This window comes from Oncorhynchus nerka, linkage group LG6 (genome assembly GCF_034236695.1).
Source record: "Oncorhynchus nerka isolate Pitt River linkage group LG6, Oner_Uvic_2.0, whole genome shotgun sequence".
NCBI classification, from domain to species: Eukaryota; Metazoa; Chordata; class Actinopteri; order Salmoniformes; family Salmonidae; genus Oncorhynchus; species Oncorhynchus nerka.
Window position 1 is genome coordinate 25378813 of NC_088401.1, and position 23275 is coordinate 25402087.

Consider the following 23275-nt stretch of genomic DNA (forward strand, 5'->3'; position numbering starts at 1 on the left):
TGCCTCAAGGTGAGATATGAAAGTATTTAAATATTTTGTTTAGGAAACGTGAAAAATTTGAGACTTTACTCCATCCTGTGGTAATGTACGTCATCGTCCTGTTATCCAATTCGATCTTATTGGTGTTAGGAGTTATCCCATTGAATATAAAGCACCAGAAAAGCGCAACCAAAAATCATAACTTTTCTTATCCTAAGACATACATTTTTTGGTCAGTGCCTGGTCAGTGCCTCCACACGTCATGGACATCTCTCTCACTGCTCTCTGAGTGGTGGTGAGTAGTCCCTCTCCAGGCCACCCAGGACAGCATCACCTGGGTTGCAAATGATACCAGCCCTGCTACAGCCCCCTCCAGCCCAGATATCCTAGAGCTCCCCCCAGCAGCTGGGAGGGGAACCTATGGTAAGTGAGCCAGCAGACAGAACAGCATGATCAGCCACAAGCCCCGCAGGGAGACACAGAGCAGGCCCTCCTAGGGCCAGGTAGGGCCCCAATATGGCAGTCTCCTCGGCCAGGAGGAGGCAGCAGAGGAGGAGGGTGTCCTCTGAGACCTCCAAGCCTCGCAACAGCATGCCTGTTTTCAGGCATGAGGCCTTGCCCTCATGGAGCAAGAGTAAAGACTGACCTGGGACACTGGTTCCCTGGCCCAGATTCAGGCCCCCATCCAGTGTAGCAGGCATTGGCTTGTAGCCGCTACCTGCTGCATTCTCCAGCAGAGTCAGAAGATGGTGACAGCACCACCACAGCACTCCCATGACAGCTATCTGTGAGAGGTGGCGAAGGGAGAGAGGGGGCTATCGACAGATGGAGAAGAGGAAGGAGTCCGTGAAGACACAGGCCCAACCCCAGCATGATCACAGGAACATCCTGAGAGAATTCAAAGCAGACTTCTACAGTAATGTAAGATGGCTATATAGCTCGGGACAGAACTAGATGGTATGGATACTTGGTGAATATTATCTGTGTGAAATCAGGTAGCATAAAGAATACATTCATTGATCACAAAGCAACAGTAAGAGAAAAATAATGTAACTTATCTACTCTCTCCAATATTTTATATCATGCCCGTTTAATCCCCATAATACTGTTTGGTGTTGGTCTATGTCGCGACAGTCTTCTCACCTGCAGAGGTAGTGGTTTCTGTTTGCAAAGATGCTGTACTTGGACACCCACAGACTCCGCACTGGTCCAAACAGAACCAAGCCTGACAACAGGAGGTGAAAAGGGTGTCTGAATATGGCACTACCAAGCAGTCCAGCCCAAAGGTCTGTCACAACCACCAGAACTGTGTTGAGAAACATGACAAGCTTTCCTGGTCAGCTCTGTTCCTTAGCCATTGGTGTAGTTTACTTATGTTCATTTTAAAAAATTCCATTTGATTTTGTCTTCAATCTTTCGGTCCGTTGTTTCTATTCTCTTTTCTTCAGTCACATCTTTAGGTGTTCAATTTTTTTAATCATCCTCTTCCTGTTGGCCGAGAGTGTACTCTGTTATGGAGTACAGTGGGGCAAAAAAGTATTTAGTCAGCCACCAATTGTGCAAGTTCTCCCACTTAAAAAGATGAGAGGCCTGTAATTTTCATCATATGTACACTTCAACTACGACAGACAAAATGAGAAGAAAAAAAATCCAGAAAATCACATTGTAGGATTTTTAATGAATTTATTTGCAAATTATGGTGGAAAATAAGTATTTGGTCACCTACAAACAAGCAAGATTTCTGGCTCTCACAGACCTGTTACTTCTTCTTTAAGAGGCTCCTCTGTCCTCCACTCGTTACCTGTATTAATGGCACCTGTTTGAACTTATCAGTATAAAAGACACCTGTTCACAACCTCAAACAGTCACACACCAAACTCCACTATGGCCAAGACCAAAGAGCTGTCAAATGACACCAGAAACAAAATTGTAGACCTGCACCAGGCTGGGAAGACTGAATCTGCAATAGGTAAGCAGCTTGGTTTGAAGAAATCAACTTGTGGGAGCAATTATTAGGAAATGGAAGACATACAAGACCACTGATAATCTCCTTTGATCTGGGGCACCACGCAAGATCTCACCCCGTGGGGTCAAAATGATCACAAGAACGGTGAGCAAAAATCCCAGAACCACACGGGGGGACCTAGTGAATGACCTGCAGAGAGCTGGGACCAAAGTAACAAAGCCTACCATCAGTAACATACGCTGCCAGGGACTCAAATCCTGCAGTGCCAGACGTGTCCCCCTGCTTAAGCCAGTACATGTCCAGGCCCATCTGAAGTTTGCTAGAGAGTATTTGGAAAGAAAGAATGCTGAGTTGCATCCAAAGAACACCATACCTACTGTGAAGCATGGGGGTGGAAACATCATGCTTTGGGGCTGTTTTTCTGCAAAGGGACCAGGACGACTGATCCGTGTAAAGGAAAGAATGAATGGGGCCATGTATCGTGAGATTTTGAGTGAAAACCTCCTTCCATCAGCAAGGGCATTGAAGATGAAACGTGGCTGGGTCTTTCAGCATGACAATGATCCCAAACACACCGCCCGGGCAACGAAGGAGTGGCTTCGTAAGAAGCATTTCAAGGTCCTGGAGTGGCCTAGCCAGTCTCCAGATCTCAACCCCATAGAGAATCTTTGGAGGGAGTTGAAAGTCTGTGTTGCCCAGCAACAGCCCCAAAACATCACTGCTCTAGAGGAGATCTGCATGGAGGAATGGGCCAAAATACCAGCAACAGTGTGTGAAAACCTTGTGAAGACTTACAGAAAACGTTTGACCTCTGTCATTGCCAACAAAGGGTATATAACAAAGTATTGAGAAACTTTTGTTATTGACCAAATACTTACTTTCCACCATATTTTGCAAATAAATTTAAAATCCTACAATATGATTTTCCCCCCTCATTTTGTCTGTCATAGTTGAAGTGTACCTATGATGAAAATTACAGGCCTCTCATATTTTTAAGTGGGAGAACTTGCACAATTGGTGGCTGACTAAATACTTTTTTGCCTCACTGTATGTACTACAGCTTTATTTGTTCAGTGCTGTCCTATACACTCCTATCATTGGTGTTCCAGTGTTCCCTCTACTTTATCTCTATACATTTAAACTCAGAAATCCGAAAAACGCCTCTGCTCAACTGTAGCCTATGCCACATTGCAAATGTTATTATGGCTTTATTATAAAGTGCCTTTCTCTTCAACAGTACATTTTACCACACATTGGATTGCATCTTGGTGCAGATTTGTTTACAGAAAATGGTGTGCCTGGGCCTATGATTTCTTAATCTGGCACTGCACACAAGATCAGCCTAATAGATTGTGAAATGTTTCCAACCAGCGTTGGTACTGTACTAATGCAATACAGTACAATACTCTTCGTACACCAGTATTGTGATGTAAGTATAATTGTGTCATATGTCACAAAAATTGTTAATACATTTAGAGTAAAAGCCAGTCTCTTTTTTTGGCCAAGTCCTCTTTTCTAGGCCCTTCATTCAAATGCTCAGATGTCGATGTCAAAGCTTATTTGAATCCATCCGTGCTGTCTGTGTTTGTCACAAGCAACACATGCCTCACAGAGCATTCTCTAAAACTCATTCCACCACTTAACATTCCATTATATGCTGCTCCATGTATCCCACCACTTAACATCTGCCTGTATTCATTCAGATACGAGCCCCTGGTGGTTTATCTCAGAGATACTTACTAATAACCTCAGAGGCCAGTCTCCAGACAGCTCCAATCCTATATATGTGTTAATTGTTCACTCGTTCTCCTCCCTTGCTCTCTGAGTGCCAAGAAATCTGACTCGAATATTAGAGTTCAAACAACATTCCTGCCGTTACAATACCCCCCACGGACCTATGATGTGGCTCTATAGCAACTAATTGTCTGTTAGCTGTGGTTGGCTATGCATTAATTTAACGCTGTTATGCTATAAAAAAAAAAAATCCCCTCTTGCTTCTTATTGCTCAAGCAGCGACTTTTGTGAAAATCCATCTGTAAAGCAAATTACTGCAAAGACAGATGACTGAAGTAGTAACAATTACAGTTGTTATCAGATAACCTTTCCTGATATCAATCTGGCAATTCCCTTCATATTATTTCTGACGACTGTATTTGGCAGGTTATGTACTTCTACAAAATAACTCTGGTGAATATGTTCAAATAAATGTTTTATTGATATTGTAAAACAATTGAGATTGGAACATGAACATCGATATAAACACACAGTCAAACAACATACAAACATTAATATGTGTGTACCTACTGGGCAGATGTCTAGTTAATGTCTAGTTTTGATTTACAATTGGTTTGAGTTGTCAGCAAATGTGAATTCAACGTGAAATCAACAAAGCATTTCATCATCGGATTTAGGTTAAAAGTTTGGTGAAAACAATATTAAATTCCCTTAGGTTGATGACTTTTTGTAAATCCAATCAGTTTTCCATGTCGATTCAACTTCACATAAATTGTTTTTACGTGGAAACAACGTTGATTTAACCAGTTTTTGCCCAGTGGGTATCCACACGTGCACACACACATCTCCCAACCCTTCACTGTGTCTTAAACCCCAACACACATTATTCACACATTCAAATATCTGAATTGGAATTGTTGGACTCCAAAATAAGTTATTCTTACCCATGGACATTAATACCATTAAAGTATTATATCTTATACAGAATTGTCACAAGTCTTTGTGGCTGTTCACAATTTGCCTGTAATTTATAACATTGTTTCCGTCTACATACAGTATACATTATTTGGGTGATGCTTTTTACTCAAAGCAACAAAAACATACAGTTGTTAAGAGGCTTGTTGGGGGCTCGCGGAGCAAGCATTTAGTTAGCTTTGAGCTTTAATAGGTTCTGCATAAAAGACTCCAGCCCAACTTAGAAAAGGCTGCAGCCTTCTTTAGCCTATACTTGCATGAGGAGAGACATCAACTCTTCTTAACTGTCATGGTCTTAAAGTTAGATAGCATGGTTCCGTCTGCACTGTCGGTAGAAGGACTAGTGCTGTGTAGGAATACCACCACCTGTCAGAAGACAATGCCTCAACTGTCTCGCTAAAAATGTTGCCGTTCTCTGCAGATTGGCGAATACGGGGGTAATAATGGCTTCTGCACCAACACAGAGAAGTAAGAAGGTAGAATTGGGAGATTAACACTTCACAATCACACTATAATTATTGTTATCCAGCATTGAATCAATGAGATTTCACGGTTCGCTCTGAGCTTGTTGTTTCGCTCTCTCCCTCTGTTGTGGTTCCACCTCTCCCCAGAGTGATGTCATTGACTGACACGGTCAGGCTATCCCATACCTATGACATCATCACTTCCAGTCCTTCTTTCAGTCCCTCTCCCTCTCCTCATCCAGTGGGTGGGTCTGCCTGTGCTCCCAAACACGCACTGCTCCGTCCCACTGTGAAAAAAATTAAATAAAGATTGAGGGAGAGAAAGACAAAAATAATGAGTGAAGTGGGAATAAGAGGGAGGAAAAGGAACAATATGTTAAATAACAGGAAAGATAAGAGAACTTACAAGCACATTGATTTAATGAGATAGGTATTCTGAATGGTCTAAATTAACTTCCTGAATTGAAGCCATCCCCTCAGTGAAGTGGAGCAGAGCCAGCTAGAGACTTACGGAGCTGCTGATGATGTTGTCCTGGTAGGGATGCCAGCTGACGTCCCTCACACACGCGTCATGCTCAGAGAGTCTGGTCACCACACTGCCCGTCAGCACGTCATAGACTGGACACACACAGAGTCCGTTAAACCCCTTTACAATGCTTTTGACTCCCATTTCTCTCTCCCACAGATACAGACCAACATACGTACACACTTTGCATTCTACATAAACAGAATCAAACTATATTTCTCTCAACACACACAAACACATCCACACCCAGGCATAGTGACCCACCGATGATCTTCCCAGTGGAGCAGCCGGTGTAGATGAACCTCTGTCCGGTGGTGAACTCCGGGGAAAAACGGCAGCGTATGAGTGTGTGCAGAACACCGTGACCCCTGTAGGTCATCACCGAGGTGTCGCCGGTCAGCTTGTGTCTCTTCAGGGCTGGGAGGACAGGCGAAAAGAAGAACAGCAGGCAAACGACAGGTCAGTCAACACCGCCTTCTATTTACACAGTCAAATACAGCTGCCTTATGGCCAAAGATTTACAATAGGACATGTAGTAGAGGATAAATGCTCAAAAGATACTGTAGGCAATGTTCCCTCGGCACTGAGCAGATTTTCAGGTCTTCCAGCGCGTGTTTACTGTGAACACTGAGGCTGTACCTGCTTTAAGTCACTGTTAACAGTGGCCACGTGGGCTACTGTGGCTATTTGATCATAATGTAGGCCTACCAGAGTGGACTACCATCAAAAACAATGGAGAAAATGCATCCCATAACATTTTTTTCTCTAAATTTTTGGAGGGAATTTTACCCCGTTTTTCGTGGTATCCATGACTATTGTTTAGTAGCTAATTGTTTAGTAGCTAATTTTGTTTCGGGATGTTGCATTGGAAATAGCTAATATTGCGTTGATTCGATCACAATTTCCACAGCAAAGGGAAACGTTGATAGTGTTAACAGGGAAAACTCTATAACAGTGGTCACCAACCTTTTGAGTCAATATCACAAGAGTCAAAATGCAAGCCAAGATCAACCGCTCAGATTTGATTTTAAAAAACATAAGCCTATTCAACATTTTCCAATTAAAATAAAAATGAAAAGTACTGTAGCAATGAGGTTTGTGCAGTAAGCTATTGGCCTAATACATTATCACCGCATATTAGCTTTGCTTGAATTGCCCTGCCAATGCATTGATGTTTGTACCATTATATTTAAACATTTATGGTAGGCTATATAATCACACCGGTAATAGATATGTTGTTGTATTACTTATGAGGCACATCTGAGTGAGCATACATTTAAATAATTTGCTTTTTATTTTTCTGTGCTGATGGTGCCTGCATCTGATGGTCAGTATCAGCGGAGGGAGAGCAGAAATCTGAGGGTCCGCCTCTCAACATCCCTTCACTCTCCCTGACCAAAAAGGGGTCAGTCTTCCAGCTGAAGGCGCAACACGAGTCACACTGCATTATTCCTGCCTCAAGCACAAATTCATGTTGTTACTCCTATGAACAGAACGTGAAATATTCCTTGATATTAAAAAAGATCCTAGCCACTAATAATGCAAGCCTATTGATGCACTTCCCTACTAATTCATTACTGCTGCACTGCTTTTTTATAGAAAGAAAGTGCATTTTATGGCTCATAAAGGTTTTGAATACAAAAGTGTTGAGAGTGCTGAGTAAGAACTTATACATGAACTCACTCAAAAACAGCAGCTCTTTGCTGTATTCGTTGACAGTCTCTCTCTAGTCATGTTTGAAACGGTTTTAAATCTCACAGTAACAACTTTGCTGTGGCTTTCTTTTATGCCCGCTACGTTTCTGCAGACAATCTGAGCAATCGACTACGATAGTGATCGACCGGTTAGTGACCACTGCTCTAGAGAATTGAGTGAAGTTCAAATTCTGTCTGTCCGTGGGCTGATATTTCTGCAATTTCTGCACGGCAGTCCCGGGGCTACTGCGCACGCTCGCAACTTAGAGGGAATATTGACTGTAGGTAGGGATGGGGGGGGTGTATACCTTAGAATATTGAGCCAAAACGCTGGTATTATATTACAGGACTCCCTAAATTCTATCAGCATATCGATTGTGCTACCAGGGTGGGCAAATCCCTGGATCATTGTTATTCTAACTTCCGTGACGCATATAAGGCCCTCCCCCGCCCTCCTTTCGGAAAAGCTGACTACGACTCCATTTTGTTGCTCCCTGCCGAAAGACAGAGACTAAAACAGGAAGCTCCCATGCTCAGGTCTGTTCAACGCTGGTCCGAGCAATCTGATTCCACGCTTCAAGATTGCTTCGATCACATGGTCTGGGACATGTTCCGCATTGCGTCAACAACAACATTGACGAATACGCTGATTCGGTGAGCGAGTTCATTAGCAAGTGCATCAACGATGACGTACCCACAGCAACTATTAAAACATTCCCAAACCAGAAACCGTGGATTGATGGCATTGTTCGTGCGAAACTGAAAGCACGAACCACTGCTATTAATCAGGGCAAGGTGACCGGAAACATGACCGAATACAAACAGTGTAGCTATTCCCTCCGCAAGGCAATCAAACAAGCTAAGCGTCAGTATAGAGACAAAGTGCAGTCTCAATTCAACGGCTCAGACACAAGAGGTATGTGGCAGGGTCTACAGTCAATCACGGATTACAAAAAGAAAATCAGCCCCGTTGCAGACCACAATGTCTTGCACCCAGACAGACTAAACAACTTCTTTGCTCACTTTGAGGACAATACAGTGCCACTGACACGGCCCGCTACCAAAACCTGCGGACTCTCCTTCACTGCAGCCGACGTGAGTAAAACATTTAAACGTGTTAACCCTCGCAAGGCTGCAGGTCCAGACGGCATCCCCAGCCGCATCCTCAGAGCATGCGCAGACTAGCTGGCTGGTGTGTTTATGGACATATTCAATCAATTCTTATCCCAGTCTGCTGTTCCCACATGCTTCAAGAGGGCCACCATTGTTGCTGTTCCCAAGAAAGCTACGGTAACTTAGCTAAACGACTACCGCCCCGTAGCACTCACTTCTGTCATCATGAAGTACTTTGAGAGACTAGTCAAGGAACATATCACCTACACCCTACCTGACACCCTAGACCCACTCCAATTTGCTTACCGCCCCAATAGGTCCACAGACGACGCAATCGCAACCACACTGCCCTAACCCATCTGGACAAGAGGAATACCTGTGAGACTGCTGTTCATTGACTACAGCTCAGCATTTAACACCATAGTACCCTCCAAACTCATCATCAAGCACGAGACCCTGGGTCTCGACCCCGCCCTGTGCAACTGGGTACTGGACTTCCTGACGGGCCGCCCCCAAGTGGTGAGGGTAGGTAACAACATCTCCACTTCGCTGATCCTCAACACTGGGGCCCCACAAGGGTGAGTTCTGAGCCCTCTCCTGTACTCCCTGTTCACCCACGACTGCGTGGCCATGCACACCTCCAACTCAATCATCAAGTTTGCAGAAGACACTACAGTGGTAGGCTTGATTACCAACAATGACGAGACTGCCTACAGGGAGGAGGTGAGGGCCCTCGGAGTGTGGTGTCAGGAAAATAACCGCACACTCAACGTCAAACAAAACAAAGGAGATGATTGTGGACTTCAGGAAACAGCAGAGGGAGCACCCCCCTATCCACATCGACGGGACAGTGGTGGAGAGGGTAGTAAGTTAAGTTCCTCAGCGTACACATCACGGACAAAGTGAATTGGTCTACCCACACAGACAGCGTGGTGAAGAAGGCGCAGCAGCGCCTCTTCAACCTCAGGAGGCTGAAGAAATTCAGCTTGTCACCAAAAGCACTCAAACTTTCACAGATGCACAATCGAGAGCATCCTGTCGGGCTGTATCACCGCCTGGTACGGCAACTGCTCCGCCCACAACCGTAAGGCTCTCCAGAGGGTAGTGAGGTCTGCACAATTCATCACCGGGGGCAAACTACCTGCCCTCCAGGACACCTACACCACCCGATGTCACAGGAAGGCCATTAAAATCATCAAGGACAACAACCACACGAGCCACTGCCTGTTCACCCCGCTATCTTCCAGAAGGCGAGGTCAGTACAGGTGCATCAAAGCAGGGACCGAGAGACTGAAAAACAGCTTCTATCTCAAGGCCATCAGACTGTTAAACAGCCACCACTAACATTGAGTGGCTGCTGCCAACATACTGACTCAACTCCAGCCACTTTAATAATGGAAAAAATGTATCACTAGCCACTTTAAACAATGCGACTTAATAATGTTTACATACGCTACATTACTCATCTCATATGTCGTTCTTCCCCTGAACAGGCAGTTAACCCACTGTTCCTAGGCCGTCATTGAAAATAAGAATTTGTTCTTAACTGGACTTGCCTAGTTAAATAAAGGTAAAATAAAAATATGTATATACTGTACTCTATACCATCCACTGCATCTTGCCTATGCCGTTCTATACCATGACTCATTCATATATTTTTTCCTTTACACTTGTGTGTATAAGGTAGTTGTGAAATTGTTAGATTACTCGTTGGTTATTATGGCATTGTCGGAACTAGAAGCCCCAGCATTTCGCTACACTCACATTAACATCTGCTAACCATGTGTATGTGACAAATACAATTTTATTCGATTTTGTCGTTATGATACCGGAAATGGACATGGCTTAAGGATTTCAGATTTAAACATTTTTTTAAATGGTGAGCCAATATGTTGAGAATTTTTCCTCCCCAAAACATGTTGTTATGGCTGTCTTGTCCCTCTGCAGCAGACATATAATGAGCAATATGTATGGAACATCGAATCGCAAAAAAAAAAATCACTGAATCAAATAGCAAAACATATAAAATTGTGATACGTATAGAATCGCAATACACCTAAGTATCGTGATATCATATCGAGGGGTCCCTGGCAATTCCCTGCCCTAACTGTAGGTAGACCCATGTCATCAATACTTGATGCAGCAGTTATGAGATGTTCTGAAAGCAAATGTTAAATCTAGACCAGTGATGGGAGCCTGGTTGCCAAACCTAGCCCGAAAGCCACTGCTAACTTAGTCTACAAATCCTCGAAGAAATGTAGTAATAATGGTTGGATCGGCCTCCCGAGTGGTACAGCGGTCTAAGGCACTGCATCGAAGTGCTTAAGGCGTCACTACACACCCGGGTTCGATCCCAGGCTGTGTCGCAGCCAACCGGGAGACCCATGAGGTGGCGCACAATTAGCCCAGCGTCGTCTGGGTTAGGGGAGGGTTTGGCTGGCTGGGATGTCCTTGTCTCATCATGCTCTAGCGACTCCACGTGGCAGGCCGGGCGCATGCATGCTGACTTCGGTCACCAGCTGTACAGTGTTTCCTCCGACACATTGATGCGGCTGGCTTCCGGGATAAGCGAGCAGTGTGTCAAGAGGCAGTGCGACTTGGCAGGGTCCTGTTTCGGAGGACGCATGGCTCTCAACCTTCGCCTCTCCCGAGTGCATATGGGAGTTACAGCAATGGGACAAGACTAAAGTAACAATTGGATATCACGAAATTGGGATGAAAAAGGGGTAAAAAGTTTAAGACTATATAAACTTTTTACCCCTTTTTCATCCCAATTTCATGATATAAACACACACAAGTCAGAAGTTTACATACACCTCAGCCAAATACATTTAAACTCTGTTTTGCACAATTCCTGACATTTAATCCTAGTAAAAATTCCCTGTCTTAGGTCAATTAGGATCACCACTTTATTTTAAGAATGTGAAATGTCAGAATAATAGTAGAGAGAATGATTTCAGGTTTTATTTCTTTCATCACATTCCCGGTGGGTTAGAAGTTTACATACTTAGTTAGTTAAAATAGTTTAAACGTTTCGGGAAGCCTTCCACAAGTTTGCAACAGTAAGTTGGGTGAATTTTGGCACATTCCTCCTCACAGAGCTGGTGTAACTGAGTCAGGTTTATAGGCCTCCTTGCTCACACATGCTTTTTCAGTTCTGTCCACATTTTTTTTTATGGGATTGAGGTCATGGCTTTGTGATGGCCACTCCAATACCTTGACTTTGTTGTCCTTATGCCATTTTGTTACAACTTTAGAAGTATGCTCATGGTCATTGTCCATTTGGAAGACCCATTTGCGACCAAGCATTAACTTCCTGACTAATGTCTTGAGATGCTGCTTCAATATATCAACATAATTTTCCTTCCTCATGAAGCCATCTATTTTGTGAAGTACACCCGTTCCTCCTGCAGCAAAGCACCCCCACAACATGATGCTGCCACCCCTGTGCTTCACGATTGGGATGGTGTTCTCCTCCCCCCCTTTTCCTCCAACCATAACGATGGTCATTATGGCCAAACAGTTCTATTTTTGTTTCGTCAGACCAGAGGACATTTCTCCAAAAGTACGATTTGTCCCCATGTGCCGTTGCAAAAAGGTAGTCTAGCTTTTTTATGGCGGTTTTGGAGCAGTGGCTTCTTCCTTGCTGAGCGGCCTTTCAGGTTTTGTTGATATAGGACTCATTTTACTGTGAATATAGATACTAACCATGTCCAAACAATCTACTGGTTTCCTCCAGCATCTTCACAAGGTCCTTTGCTGCTGTTCTGGGATTGATTTGCACTTCTCGCACCAAAATACGTTAATCTCTAGGAGACAGAACGCTTCTCCTTCTTGAGCAGTATGAAGGCTGCGTGGTCCCATGGTGTTTATACTTGAGTACTATTGTTTGTACAGATGAATGTGGTACCATCAGGCATTTGGAAATTGCTCCCAATGATGAACCAGACTTTGAGGTCTTGGCTGATTTCTTTTCATTTTCCCATGTCAAGCAAAGAGGCACTGAGTTTGAAGGTAGGCATTGAAATACATCCACAGGTACACCTCCAATTGACTCGAATGATGTCAATTAGAAGCTTCTAAAGCCATTACATCATTTTCTGGAATTTTCCAAGATGTTTAAAGGCACAGTAAATTTAGTGTATCTAAACTTCTGACCCACAGCAATTGTGATACATTGAATTATAAGTGAAATAATCTGTCTGTAAACAATTGTTGGAAAAATGACTTGTGCCATGCACAAAGTAGATGTCCTAACCTACTTGCCAAAACCATAGTTTGTTAACAAGACATTTGTGGAGTGGTTGAAAAAAATACACTTGGTTTGGAGTCATTAAAAGTATTTAAACTTCAGACTTCAACTGTGTAATAAATAGAAAAAAATGGTTGGATAGATTTAACCATGTATACTTGCATAGTACCTTAATCTAATGTGCAAGCTAGAAGAGGAACCAGTAATGTATAACAACCTTTTTGCCTCAAATGTCCCTAACCCCCTTCCCCAGGCCTCTCACCTCTCTGGGGCACCTGCTGCCAGCGGTAGTCCCAGTTCTGCTGGGTAACGGCCAGCCGCGAGGCCGCCAGGCCCTCCTTGGGGGAGAATTTCCTCACGTCCCACAGCTTGATGGACTGGTCCTTGGAGTTACTGATCAGATAACGTGCATCACCCTGCCAGTTGGAGAGGGCAGATTAATGATGGATGTACATCTTCCTGACAGAAATAGTTGTCCCTGCGGGTGATTTGTGCATTCAACGGACACACAGAAGGTGTTGTTACCACAGAATGAGGGTAAAAATACTAATAATACATCCTTCCTCACTGATCGACACCCTTTCTGATTGGTGAGACAGCACTGCATAGCTTTGACCTGTCCAGATGAATATAATTTTTTTACCATGTACAGTGCCTTCAGAAAGTATTCATACCCCTCAACTTATTCCACATTTTGTTGTGTTACAGCCTGAAATCAAAATGGATTCAATAGTTTTTTCTCTCTCACCTATCTACACAAAATACCCCATAATGACATGTTTTTAGAAATGTTTTTTTTAAAGTACAGAAATGTCTAATTTACACATACAGTACCAGTCAAAAGATGACACCTACTCATTCAAGGGTTTTAATTTTTCAACATTGTAGAATGACAGCTTTTCATTCTCTCAACCAGCTTCATGAGGAATGCTTTTCCAACAGTCTTGAAGAGTTCCCACACATGCTGAGCACTTGTTGGCTGCTTTTCCTTCACTCCGCGGGTCAACTCCTCCCATACCATCTCAATTGGTTGGAAGACGGGTGATTATGGAGGCCAGGTCATCTGATGCAACACTCCATCACTCTCCTAGCCCTTATACAGCCTGGAGGTGTGTTTTGGGTCACTGTCCTGTTGAAAAGCAAATGATCGTCCCACTAAGCACAAACCAGATGGGAGGTGTATCGCTGCAGAATGCTGTGGTAGCCATGCTGGTTAAGTGTGCCTTGAAATCTAAATATATCAGACAGTGTCACCAGCAAAGCACCCCCACACCATCACACCTCCTCCTTCATGCTTCACGGTGGGAACCACATGCAGGATCATCCGTTCACCTACTCTGTGTCTCACAAACACACAGCAGTTGGAACTCTGGGTCTTCCTTTCCTGTGGTGGTCCTCATGAGAGCCAGTTTCATCATAGCACTTGATGGTTTTTGCGACCGCACTTGAAGAAACATTCAAAGTTCTTGAAATGTTCCGTATTGACTGAGCTTCATGTCTTAAAGTAGTGGACTGTCGTTTCTCTTTTTTATTTAAGCTGTTCTTGCATAATATGGACTTGGTATTTCACCAAATAGGGCTAACTTCTGTATACCACCCCTACCTTGTCACAACACAACTGACTGGCTCAAACACATTAAGAAGGAAAGAAATTCCACAAATGAACTTTTAACAAGGCACACCTTTTAATTGAAATGCATTCCAGGTGACTACCTCATGAAGCTGGTTGAGAGAATGCCAAGAGTGTACAAAAGCTGTCATCATGGCAAAGGGTGGCTACTTTGACTATTCTCAAATATGATTTTTTTTTAGTTACTACATGATTCCATGTGTTATTTCATGTTTTTGATTTCTTCACTATTATTCTACAATGTAGAAAATAGTAAAAAAAACAAGAAAAACCCTGGAATGAGTAGGTGTGTCCAAACTTTTGACTGGTACTGTAAGTATTCACACCCCTTTGCTATGACACTCCAAATTGAGCTCCGGTGCATCAAATTTCCTTTGATCATCGTTGAGGTGTCACTACAACTTGATTGGAGTACACCTGCGGCCAATTCAATTGTTTGGACATGATTTAGAAATTAACAACGGTCTATATATAAGGTCCCACAGTTGACAGTGCATGTCAGAGCAGAAACAATGAAGTCAAGGAAATGTCCGTAGATCTCCTAGATAGAATTGTGAGGAGGCATATATCTGATTCAGATATGGTCCCATGTAGCTCAGTTGGTATGGTGCTTGCAACACCAAGGTTGTGGGCTCGATTCCCACAGGGGGACCAGTACAAAATAAAAAGTATAAAAATGAATACACTCGCTCATCGCTGTGGATAAAAGCATCTGATAAATGACTCAAATGTAAAATATACAATTCAGAGGGGTTGGGTTAAATGCGGAAGACACATTTCGGTTGAGTACCTTCAGTTGTGCAACTGACTGGGTATCCCCTTATATCTCGTGAGGGTAAAAAACTATTTTTAGAGCGTTGAAAGTTTCCAAGAGCACAGTGGTCTCCAATATTGGCCATCTGACCAAACTGCAACCGGGCAAGAAGAACCTTGGTCAGAGAGGTAAGCAAGAACCCAATGACCACTCTGACTGAACTACAGAGTTCCTTAGCTGAGATGGGAGAACCTGCCAGAAGGACAACAGTCTCTACAGCATGTCACCAATCTAGGCTTTATGGGAGTGGCCAGACAGAAGCCACCCCTGAGAAAAAGGTACAACATCACACCTGGAGTTTGAAAAAAGGAATGTGAAAGACACACATTCTTTCACATAAGGCAAAATATTCTGTGGTCTGATTAGAAAAATGTTACTCTTTTGTCTGAACACATAGCGCTATGTCTGGAGAAAACCAGGCACAGCTCATCACCCGTCTAACACTATCCCTACCGTGACGCCTGATGGTGGCAGCATCATGCTATGGGGATGCTTTTCAGCAGCAGGGACTGGGTGATTGGTAAGGATAGAGGGAACAATGAATGGAGCCAAATACAGGCAAACCCTTGATGAGAACCTGCTTCAGAATGCAAACAGCCTTGGACTGGGGCAAAGATTTACATTCCAACAGGACAATGACCCCAAGCATACAGCCAAACCAACGCTGGAAAGGCTTCAGAACAAAATTGTTAAAGTCCTTGAATGGCCCAGCCAAAGCCCAGACTTGAATCCCATTGAAAATCTGTGAAAAGACTTGAAGATTGCTGTTCACTGCCAATCCCCATCTAACTTAACAGAGCTTTAGAAAATCTGCAAAGAAGAATGGGAGAAAATCCCAAATCCAGATTTGCAAAGTTGATACAGACACCAAAAACTATTCAAAGCTTTAGTTTCTGCCAAAGATGCTTTTACAAAGTATTGACTCAGGGGTGTGAACATTTATGTACATTTGATATTGCTGTAATTAATTTTCAATAAATTTGGAAAAACATGTTTTCACTTTCTCATTATGGGGTATTGTGTGTAGATGGGAAAAGAAAGTAATCAGTGTTGAATTCAGGCTGTAACAACAAAATGTGGAATAAGTCAAGGGGTATGGCTACTTTCTGTGGGCACTGTACGTACTCAAATAGTACTTTGATATGGATGATTACATACATTGTATCCTAATGTGTAGATAGATGGTGATTACAAATGCTGGACACACACACGCAGCTAGTGTTTTTTTCTATTACCTTGCTGTGTATGAAGGTGATTCCGTCTCTGTGTCCAGACAGCTGGCCCACGGGCTGGGGTCTGTCCTCCCGCAGCGTCCTCCTGTCCCACACCTTGCAGAGCGCGTCGTCGCTGCCCGAGAACAGCAGCTGGGACGAGCTGTCAGCAAAAGCCACCGCGTTCACGTCATCCTCGTGAGCATCAATCTAAGGAGATGGGGAGGAGGGAAGAGGAGAGGGGGGGGAAGTGTGTAAAAGAGTGAGGAGGAAAGAGATAGCAGAGGTCAACACAGTGAGGTGGGTTGTGATATACACAGAGGGGTTCCAAGATAAGAGGGACGCTCTGTATCGTCAGCAAGGCGATAGTGTGAGGCTTGGTGGGCAGACAGAGGGTGACCAGGGTGTGACTAAATACTTGCAGTGCAATGTCAACAGCAAATATGGTCTATAAGCACAGACACACACACACAGACCTTAAGGGTTCTCCTATTCTGTTCACGATCAAAGACGTAGAGGCAGCCATCATTTGCTCTGTGAAGAAAATAAAGCAACGAAGAGTGAGATATGCACTGTAGGCTATTAAACGTGTCCCTAACCAACTAAAAAAATATTAGAAATTGATCTGAAAATGTAAAATTGGGATGAAGAAATTGTGTGCACCAACCCTCCAAGGATCTCTTTTCCGTCTGTGGAGGCAGCCAGAGAGAAGACACAGAACCTCCTCTCGTCTGGGCTAAGAAGGAAGAACAGAACATTAACCAGCCTCCTCCACTGAGACATCTCCAATTATGGAACATCATCTACAATCTATGGAAATAATTGGCCTAAAACGGTGCTGCTCTCAAAAAGTTGAATCCTAGCTTCAGAGAAACACGCGCGTAACTCAAAGCTCAGTGCAAGTGTAGACTTACGAGCCACCTGATCAGTGAGCCCCTTCTACACAAATTTATATAATTTAAGTAAACAAAAGCATTGAAGTTACAAAGAAGTTAGGATTTAGCCCAAACAGCAGGAAATAAGTGGGAAAATCACATAAATGGAGTCACTCAGCTTTTCATGTAATACATTATGAACTCATCTAACTTAAATGGTTCCTGTTGCTCCATTATAGTGGCACACAAAATGAACAATGGCCAGTTGAAATGATAGCTAGTTCCAAGGTCAGGTATCCTTGTGAATGAAGGTAGAACAGTTTATTACCAGATTGGTTAAGCTATAAGTACTATGAGGGGAACCACTAACTTGAGGTCCAGGGCGGTATGGGTTTCACTGTCTCCATCTACACTGCAGACATGAACTAGAGGGGTACAAGAGAGCACACATCAGTACAAAATACACCCCAGTGACATCATGACAAGAAGCCCAAAATAGATATATTCTGGTGAAGATCATGATGGCAAAAAAACATCCGTTTTAATGTTTAGAAATATTTTTTTTCAAAATGAGTTAGAGTTGAGTTCTTTTATATTAGATCGACATAGCTGTGATTATCGACTGCGCCTCGTCTCATGTTGGTTGAAGCGCCGTCCTTCCACCTCACTATCTTCAAATTAAGTTATAATCCTACCCATTCCTTCATCTATGGTAAGGTCAGGGTGACTAAAATAGCAGCACCCCCCAGTGTGGGTGGTATCTTCGCTCTGGTGGCCTAGCCTTACTGTAATCAGACCAGCTGGAGTAGAGCACGTTGTGGGAGTCGGGGGTGAAGCATACGTCCAGCACGCTCCAGCCCACGTCCCTGGCCTTCACAGTCTGCTTCAGGTTAAAGCGCCCGCTACTGGTGTCATACAAACGGATGTTCTGGTCTAGGAAAGCCAGGGAAGGATGCATGTTTTAGAAATCAGTGGTCACTACAAATAAAAATGTGAAATTGTTTTAATATCCATTTTGTAAATGTACATGTAAACACAGCGATGTGGTTAGGAACTAAAGGAATTTCAATCATCTCCCCAGTCTACTGTAACGGTTGTGTTCACGTCCTTACCTTGGCAGGCAGAGAGGAACATGTTGCCATCGTCACTGTACACACCACAGAACGCTTTCTGCTGGTATGTGTCCTTGTGTGTCACATGATTGGGCAGGAAACTGAGAAGTGTAAACGGAACACCAATGGATTTCAGCAACAACAGGCTCCTCATCTATTAACATTCAGGTCAATGGTCCGATAAATAAGGCTTTATTCATTACAACTTTTAAGTGGAACAATTCATAACACATCCCCTTTCACTTGTTTCTGCAATGAGTTTACGGTGCTTAGTTTTAGTGTGTGGATGTGAGGCGTTTTGGTAATACTCACTGTGAGCGAATGCGACTACACTCTCCGTGAGAAAAACTGGAGCCTCGACATCGGCCTTGTTCCCTCTGAGAGAGTAACACAAATCAGAATCACCCTCTAGACCTGAGGAACACAGTATGCCCAACATGCTTGCCCAACAATGCTTGCCCTCACCTCTGTTAGCATGTGGGTGAAGCTTTGCCTGCCTTTCAAGTCAGATGAGGCCGTGGTCAGGAGGATCTGAGTCCGGATTTCACTCCGGTCCAACTCCTGAGTGTCTGGCTGGGAGTCCACTGACAAGACACAGGAGCAGTGAGCAAGAGAACAGTGAGGCATGCAAGTAGGTGTACATGTGTAAACACACTTGTGTAACAAAAATGCCAATACTTTTTATTTTAACTGTGGTGTCAAGTACATTGGAATATCTATATGAATAGCACTATATCAGATGTTTGGTCATTTTTCTTCCATTGCTTGCACACAAATTAAAAAGTAGGATTAAATGTGACTAGTGCACTCAATAAAACCCAGCTTAATTTACCGGGAGGGTTGTAACGGTCTCCTAGACGCCCCTCCCAGGCCCCATCGCTGTCCTCGTCAGAGTCCGAATACGACTGGACAAGCTGCAGGCCTGTTGCTCCACTCCCATGGACCAGCCTCACCTGGCCCCTTCATGTACACACAAAGATGAGGAGAGGGATGGGGAAACACTTGTGCTTATTGACATGAACTAGGACAAGGCTACACATAGGACACAACTCCAGAGGAGAAAGCACTCCATTCTGCATTGGCATGATTTCCTTATAAGCGCCATGATAAAGGAAAAACTAACGTTTTCCCCTCTGCTGAGAAGCAGTAATGTGAGTTTGTGTTGAGTATTTTTTTAAACTTGGAGCAGAGTGAACTTCTTTGGTGCTAGGTCTACTCTTTGGCTACTGTACAGGCTATGGTCAGACTGTCTCCCAGTCCCAACTTCAACTTACCTTCTCAATAGGTAAGCCAGCACTTGAGCTAAATCGACGTCCTCCTCTGCTGTTGACTGCCTGTCACCCTGCTGCCCCTCAGCTGATCTACGACTTCTACTGCTGTTACTGTTATTACTGCTGCTGCTCTGGTTGGATTCCGCTTCAGACTGGTCAGGGTTGCCGCTGGAGCCCCGACCGCCGGACATCCCAGAACTAGACTGAGAGCCCATATACCGAGAGCCTGCCAGGGAAGTCAATGATGTTGTCTATGAAAAGTGAATAATGATGACAAATGCTTTAAAGGCCCAGTGCAGTGAAAAACGTGATTTCCTGTGTTTTATATATATTTCCCACACGAAGACGAAATCGCTCCGCCATTGCATAGTTGCAAAAAATTCTGAGTGTACGGAATCCTTGTACTATACTTATTTTGTCACATAGTTTGATTAATTTCAGTTGATCTAACACTGAAATATCTTTTCCATAACCAAAAATATTGTTTTTTCATCTGTTTGAAGCTGGTGTACAAAACCGAAAATAAAAGATGCAAAAACTAAACTTAAGAACGGGAAGCATTGAAATAGCGTACATAGGACAGATCTAGCGCTTCTCAGACTTGCTTCCAGAATGACAGATCGAGCCTTCCGAGTTGCACAGTGGTCTAAGGCACAGTGCTAAAGTAGTCACTACAGATTCAGGTTTGATACCGGGCTGTGTCGTAGCCGGCCGCGACCGGGAGACTCATGAGGCGGCACACAATTGGCCCAACGTCATCCGGGTTAGGGGAGGGTTGGCTGGCTGGGATGTCCTTGTCCCATCTCGCTTTAGCAACTCCTTCTAGAGGCCAGGCACAACCATGCTGACTTCGGTCACCAGCTGTACGACGATTCCTCCGACACTGGTGGGGCTGGCTTTCGGGTTAAGCGATCAGTGTGTTTCGGAGAGCGTATGGCTCTCGACCGTCGCCACTCCCGAGTCCATACGGGAGTTGCAGGCGATGAGACAAGACTGTAACTACTACCAAATGGATACCACGAAATTGGGGAGAAAAAAGGGGTAAAAAAAAAACTACCCCCCAGATATTTGAATGACAGATCTATAACACATTTCTATGTGAATTTGGTAGGGTCGCCAAAAAGTGACATATTACAGCTGTAAGCCTGGCGGCAAATAAAACATATGTTTGCCATTCAGAGGGTGAACGGGCAAGACAAAAGATGTAAGTGCCTTTGAACGGTTTGAGTGTGTCAATAACTCCAACGCTGCGCGAAAAAAAGCGGTGCAACTCAATATTAGGAAGTTGTTCCTAATGTTTTGTACACTCAGTGTATATGGCTCTGATACTTGCTAATTCCTTATAGAGGATGTCATCCTCCTAAGGAGAATGAACTGGCAAATCAGCTGTCTACTCGCATACATATTTTTCCATTACATAAAACCACACCATTGGGTTACACCCAACACCATTCCAACACAGAAAATTTGCTTATTAACATAGTTACTTAAAAGGGTACAATTTGCTGTTTTTTATTTATTCTAATAGTTCATCTAATTTCAGTTTATGTGACAAAACAAGTAACGTTGATGTCGACAAATATTGTCAAAATATTGTCAAAACCGCTGTGAAATAGCTTTTCAATGTGAATTTGGTCATGTCGCCCCAAAAAGTTACATATAGCTGCTTTAATTAACATTTTGGGGAAGGTAAACTATTTAACTCATGTTGTAATTAACTATAAGTAATATTTCATAACAATCTGGAAACACAGGATAGTTACTTTAAAATAAAAATATGTTCACCTGTATGGGTGAGCTGCCTGACGTGTAAGAGATTGGCCGTGTCTTCTTGACACAGACATACAACTACTATCAAAGACTTAGCTAGCTAAGAAAATGCAGTGGCAAAAATCATCAAGCGACTTGCTCTAACGTTCGTTACAAAAAACGAGCTAACCATCGCATGAATTGTCTGACTAGCTACCTAGTTAGCTAATACAGCTAGCCTAGCCTAAAGATACCTACACTGTTCTAAGTATAAGGTTACACGCGCTTGACAGTTATTTGTTGTAGTATATTAAGCTAAAAAACTTGCCAATTATGTTGTCACGAGTCCGTTTAAGAAAACGGTTTTTATCTGTGGATGATACGCCGTTTTCGCTGCCGATGTTTTCAAGATAAAACCAGACCGAAGTTGCGAAGTCCGTGATGCGCCATGTTGTTTACAACATAGAAACTCATTATTTTTTTCTATGGTTTACAATACTGGAGCAAACTGCGCGAGAACCCCAGCCCCTTTGGTGTCACATGACCTATTCACGCGAGAACAAGCTACCAAGTCAGTCAATTTGTGCCAGTGCAAATTGACAGGACATGTTGAAACTTGGATGTGAAGACCTCAGAAAATTGACCTCATGCCTACAAAACTCTACACATGGATGGCATTCTCCACAGGAAAACTCTGAAATGAGGACATCCATAAAACCGCAGGGATAGCAACACATTATAGGGATGACATAAGGTTTAGCACTTTACCTAGCACTTCCCATAGCTAGCCTAATCTCATATGGCTGCTATACATTTGTTTTTGTTAATATTTCTTAAAAATATATATTTTTAGTTTATTATAGATATACAGTTAATGTCAGAAGTTTACATACACCTTAGCCAAATACATTTAAACTCAGTTTTTCACAATTCCTGACATTTAATTCTAGTAAAAAAAATCCCTGTTTTAGGTCAGTTAGGATCACCACTTTATTTTAAGAATGTGAAATGTCAGAATAATAGGAGAGAGAGAATTATTCATTTCAGCATTTATTTATTCCATCACATTCCCAGTGGGTCAGAAGTTTACATACACTCAATTAGTATTTGATAGCATTGCCTTTAAATTATTTAACTTGGGTTAAATGTTTCAAGTAGCCTTCCACAATAAACTGGGTGAATTTTGGCATTCCTCCTGACAGAGCTGGTGTAACTGAGTCAGGTTTGTTGGCCTCCTTGTCCATTTGAAAGACCCATTTGTGACCAAGCTTTAACTTCCTGACTGATGTCTTGAGATGTTGATTCAATATATCCACATAATGTTCCTGCCTCATGATGCCATTTATTTTGTGAAGTGCACCAGTCCCTCCTGCAGCAAAGCACCCCCACAACATGATGCTGCCACCCCTGTGCTTCACAGTTGGGATGGTGTTCTTCGGCTTGCAAGCGTTCCACTTTTTCCTCCAAACATAACGATGGTCATTATGGCCAAACAGTTCTATTTTTGTTTCATCAGACTAGAGGACATTTCTCCAAAATGTACGAGCTTTCCCCATGTGCAGTTGCAAACCGTAGCCTGGCTTTTTTATGGCGGTTTTGGAGCAGTGGCTTCTTCCTTGCTGAGCGGCCTTTCAGGTTATGTCGATATAGGACTCTTTTTACTCTGTAAAAATATACTTTTGTACCTGTTTCCTCCAGCATCTTCACAAGGTCCTTTGCTGTTGTTCTGGGATTGATTTGCACTTTCCACACCAAAGTATGCGTCTCCTTCCTGAGCGGTATGACGGCTGCGTAGTCCCATGGTGTTTACACTTGGGTACTATTGTTTGTACAGATGAATGTGGTGCCTTCGGGCATTTGAAAATTGCTCCCAAGGATGAACCAGACTTGTGGAGGTCTACACTTTTTTT

At 43.3% G+C, this 23275-nt stretch overlaps 2 protein-coding genes across 5 annotated transcripts; both read right to left on the bottom strand.

Moving 5' to 3' along the window:
• Positions 1–309: 309 nt before the first annotated feature.
• LOC115131053 (fat storage-inducing transmembrane protein 1) lies at positions 310–1301 on the bottom strand. The gene is given in 4 exon segments (XM_029662667.2): positions 310–399; positions 401–479; positions 481–867; positions 1123–1301. Coding segments are annotated over 4 exon segments (735 nt in total).
• A 2836-nt stretch (positions 1302–4137) lies between these two features.
• LOC115130231 (ddb1 and cul4 associated factor 11) lies at positions 4138–21841 on the bottom strand. 4 transcript variants are annotated; one of them, XM_029661152.2, is made up of 15 exons: positions 21694–21841; positions 19620–19842; positions 19178–19305; positions 18811–18929; positions 18658–18722; positions 18346–18446; positions 18020–18166; positions 17604–17658; positions 17026–17094; positions 16835–16892; positions 16383–16568; positions 12966–13119; positions 5909–6061; positions 5630–5736; positions 4138–5405 (listed from the first exon to the last, which is right to left on the bottom strand). In XM_029661152.2, exons 2-15 carry the CDS (start codon positions 19829–19831, stop codon positions 5334–5336), a joined length of 1626 nt encoding a protein of 541 aa, XP_029517012.1. In that variant the 5' UTR covers positions 19832–19842; positions 21694–21841; the 3' UTR covers positions 4138–5333. The 4 variants fall into 4 exon arrangements, with proteins under 4 accessions (XP_029517012.1, XP_029517010.1, XP_029517013.1 ...); XM_029661150.2 differs by having other exon boundaries at positions 19620–19867; XM_029661153.2 differs by having other exon boundaries at positions 21402–21841.
• Positions 21842–23275: the final 1434 nt, after the last annotated feature.

Coding starts and splice junctions, on each gene's coding strand:
- LOC115130231 (XM_029661152.2), bottom strand. CDS start 19,831: ATGGGCTCTCAGTCTAGTTCTGGGATGTCCGGCGGTCGGGGCTCCAGC. Junction 16,569..16,834: donor AGAATAGGAGAACCCTTAAG/GTCTGTGTGTGT, acceptor CCATCTCCTTAG/ATTGATGCTCACGAGGATGA. Junction 5,406..5,629: donor ACAACATCATCAGCAGCTCC/GTAAGTCTCTAG, acceptor TTTTTTTCACAG/TGGGACGGAGCAGTGCGTGT.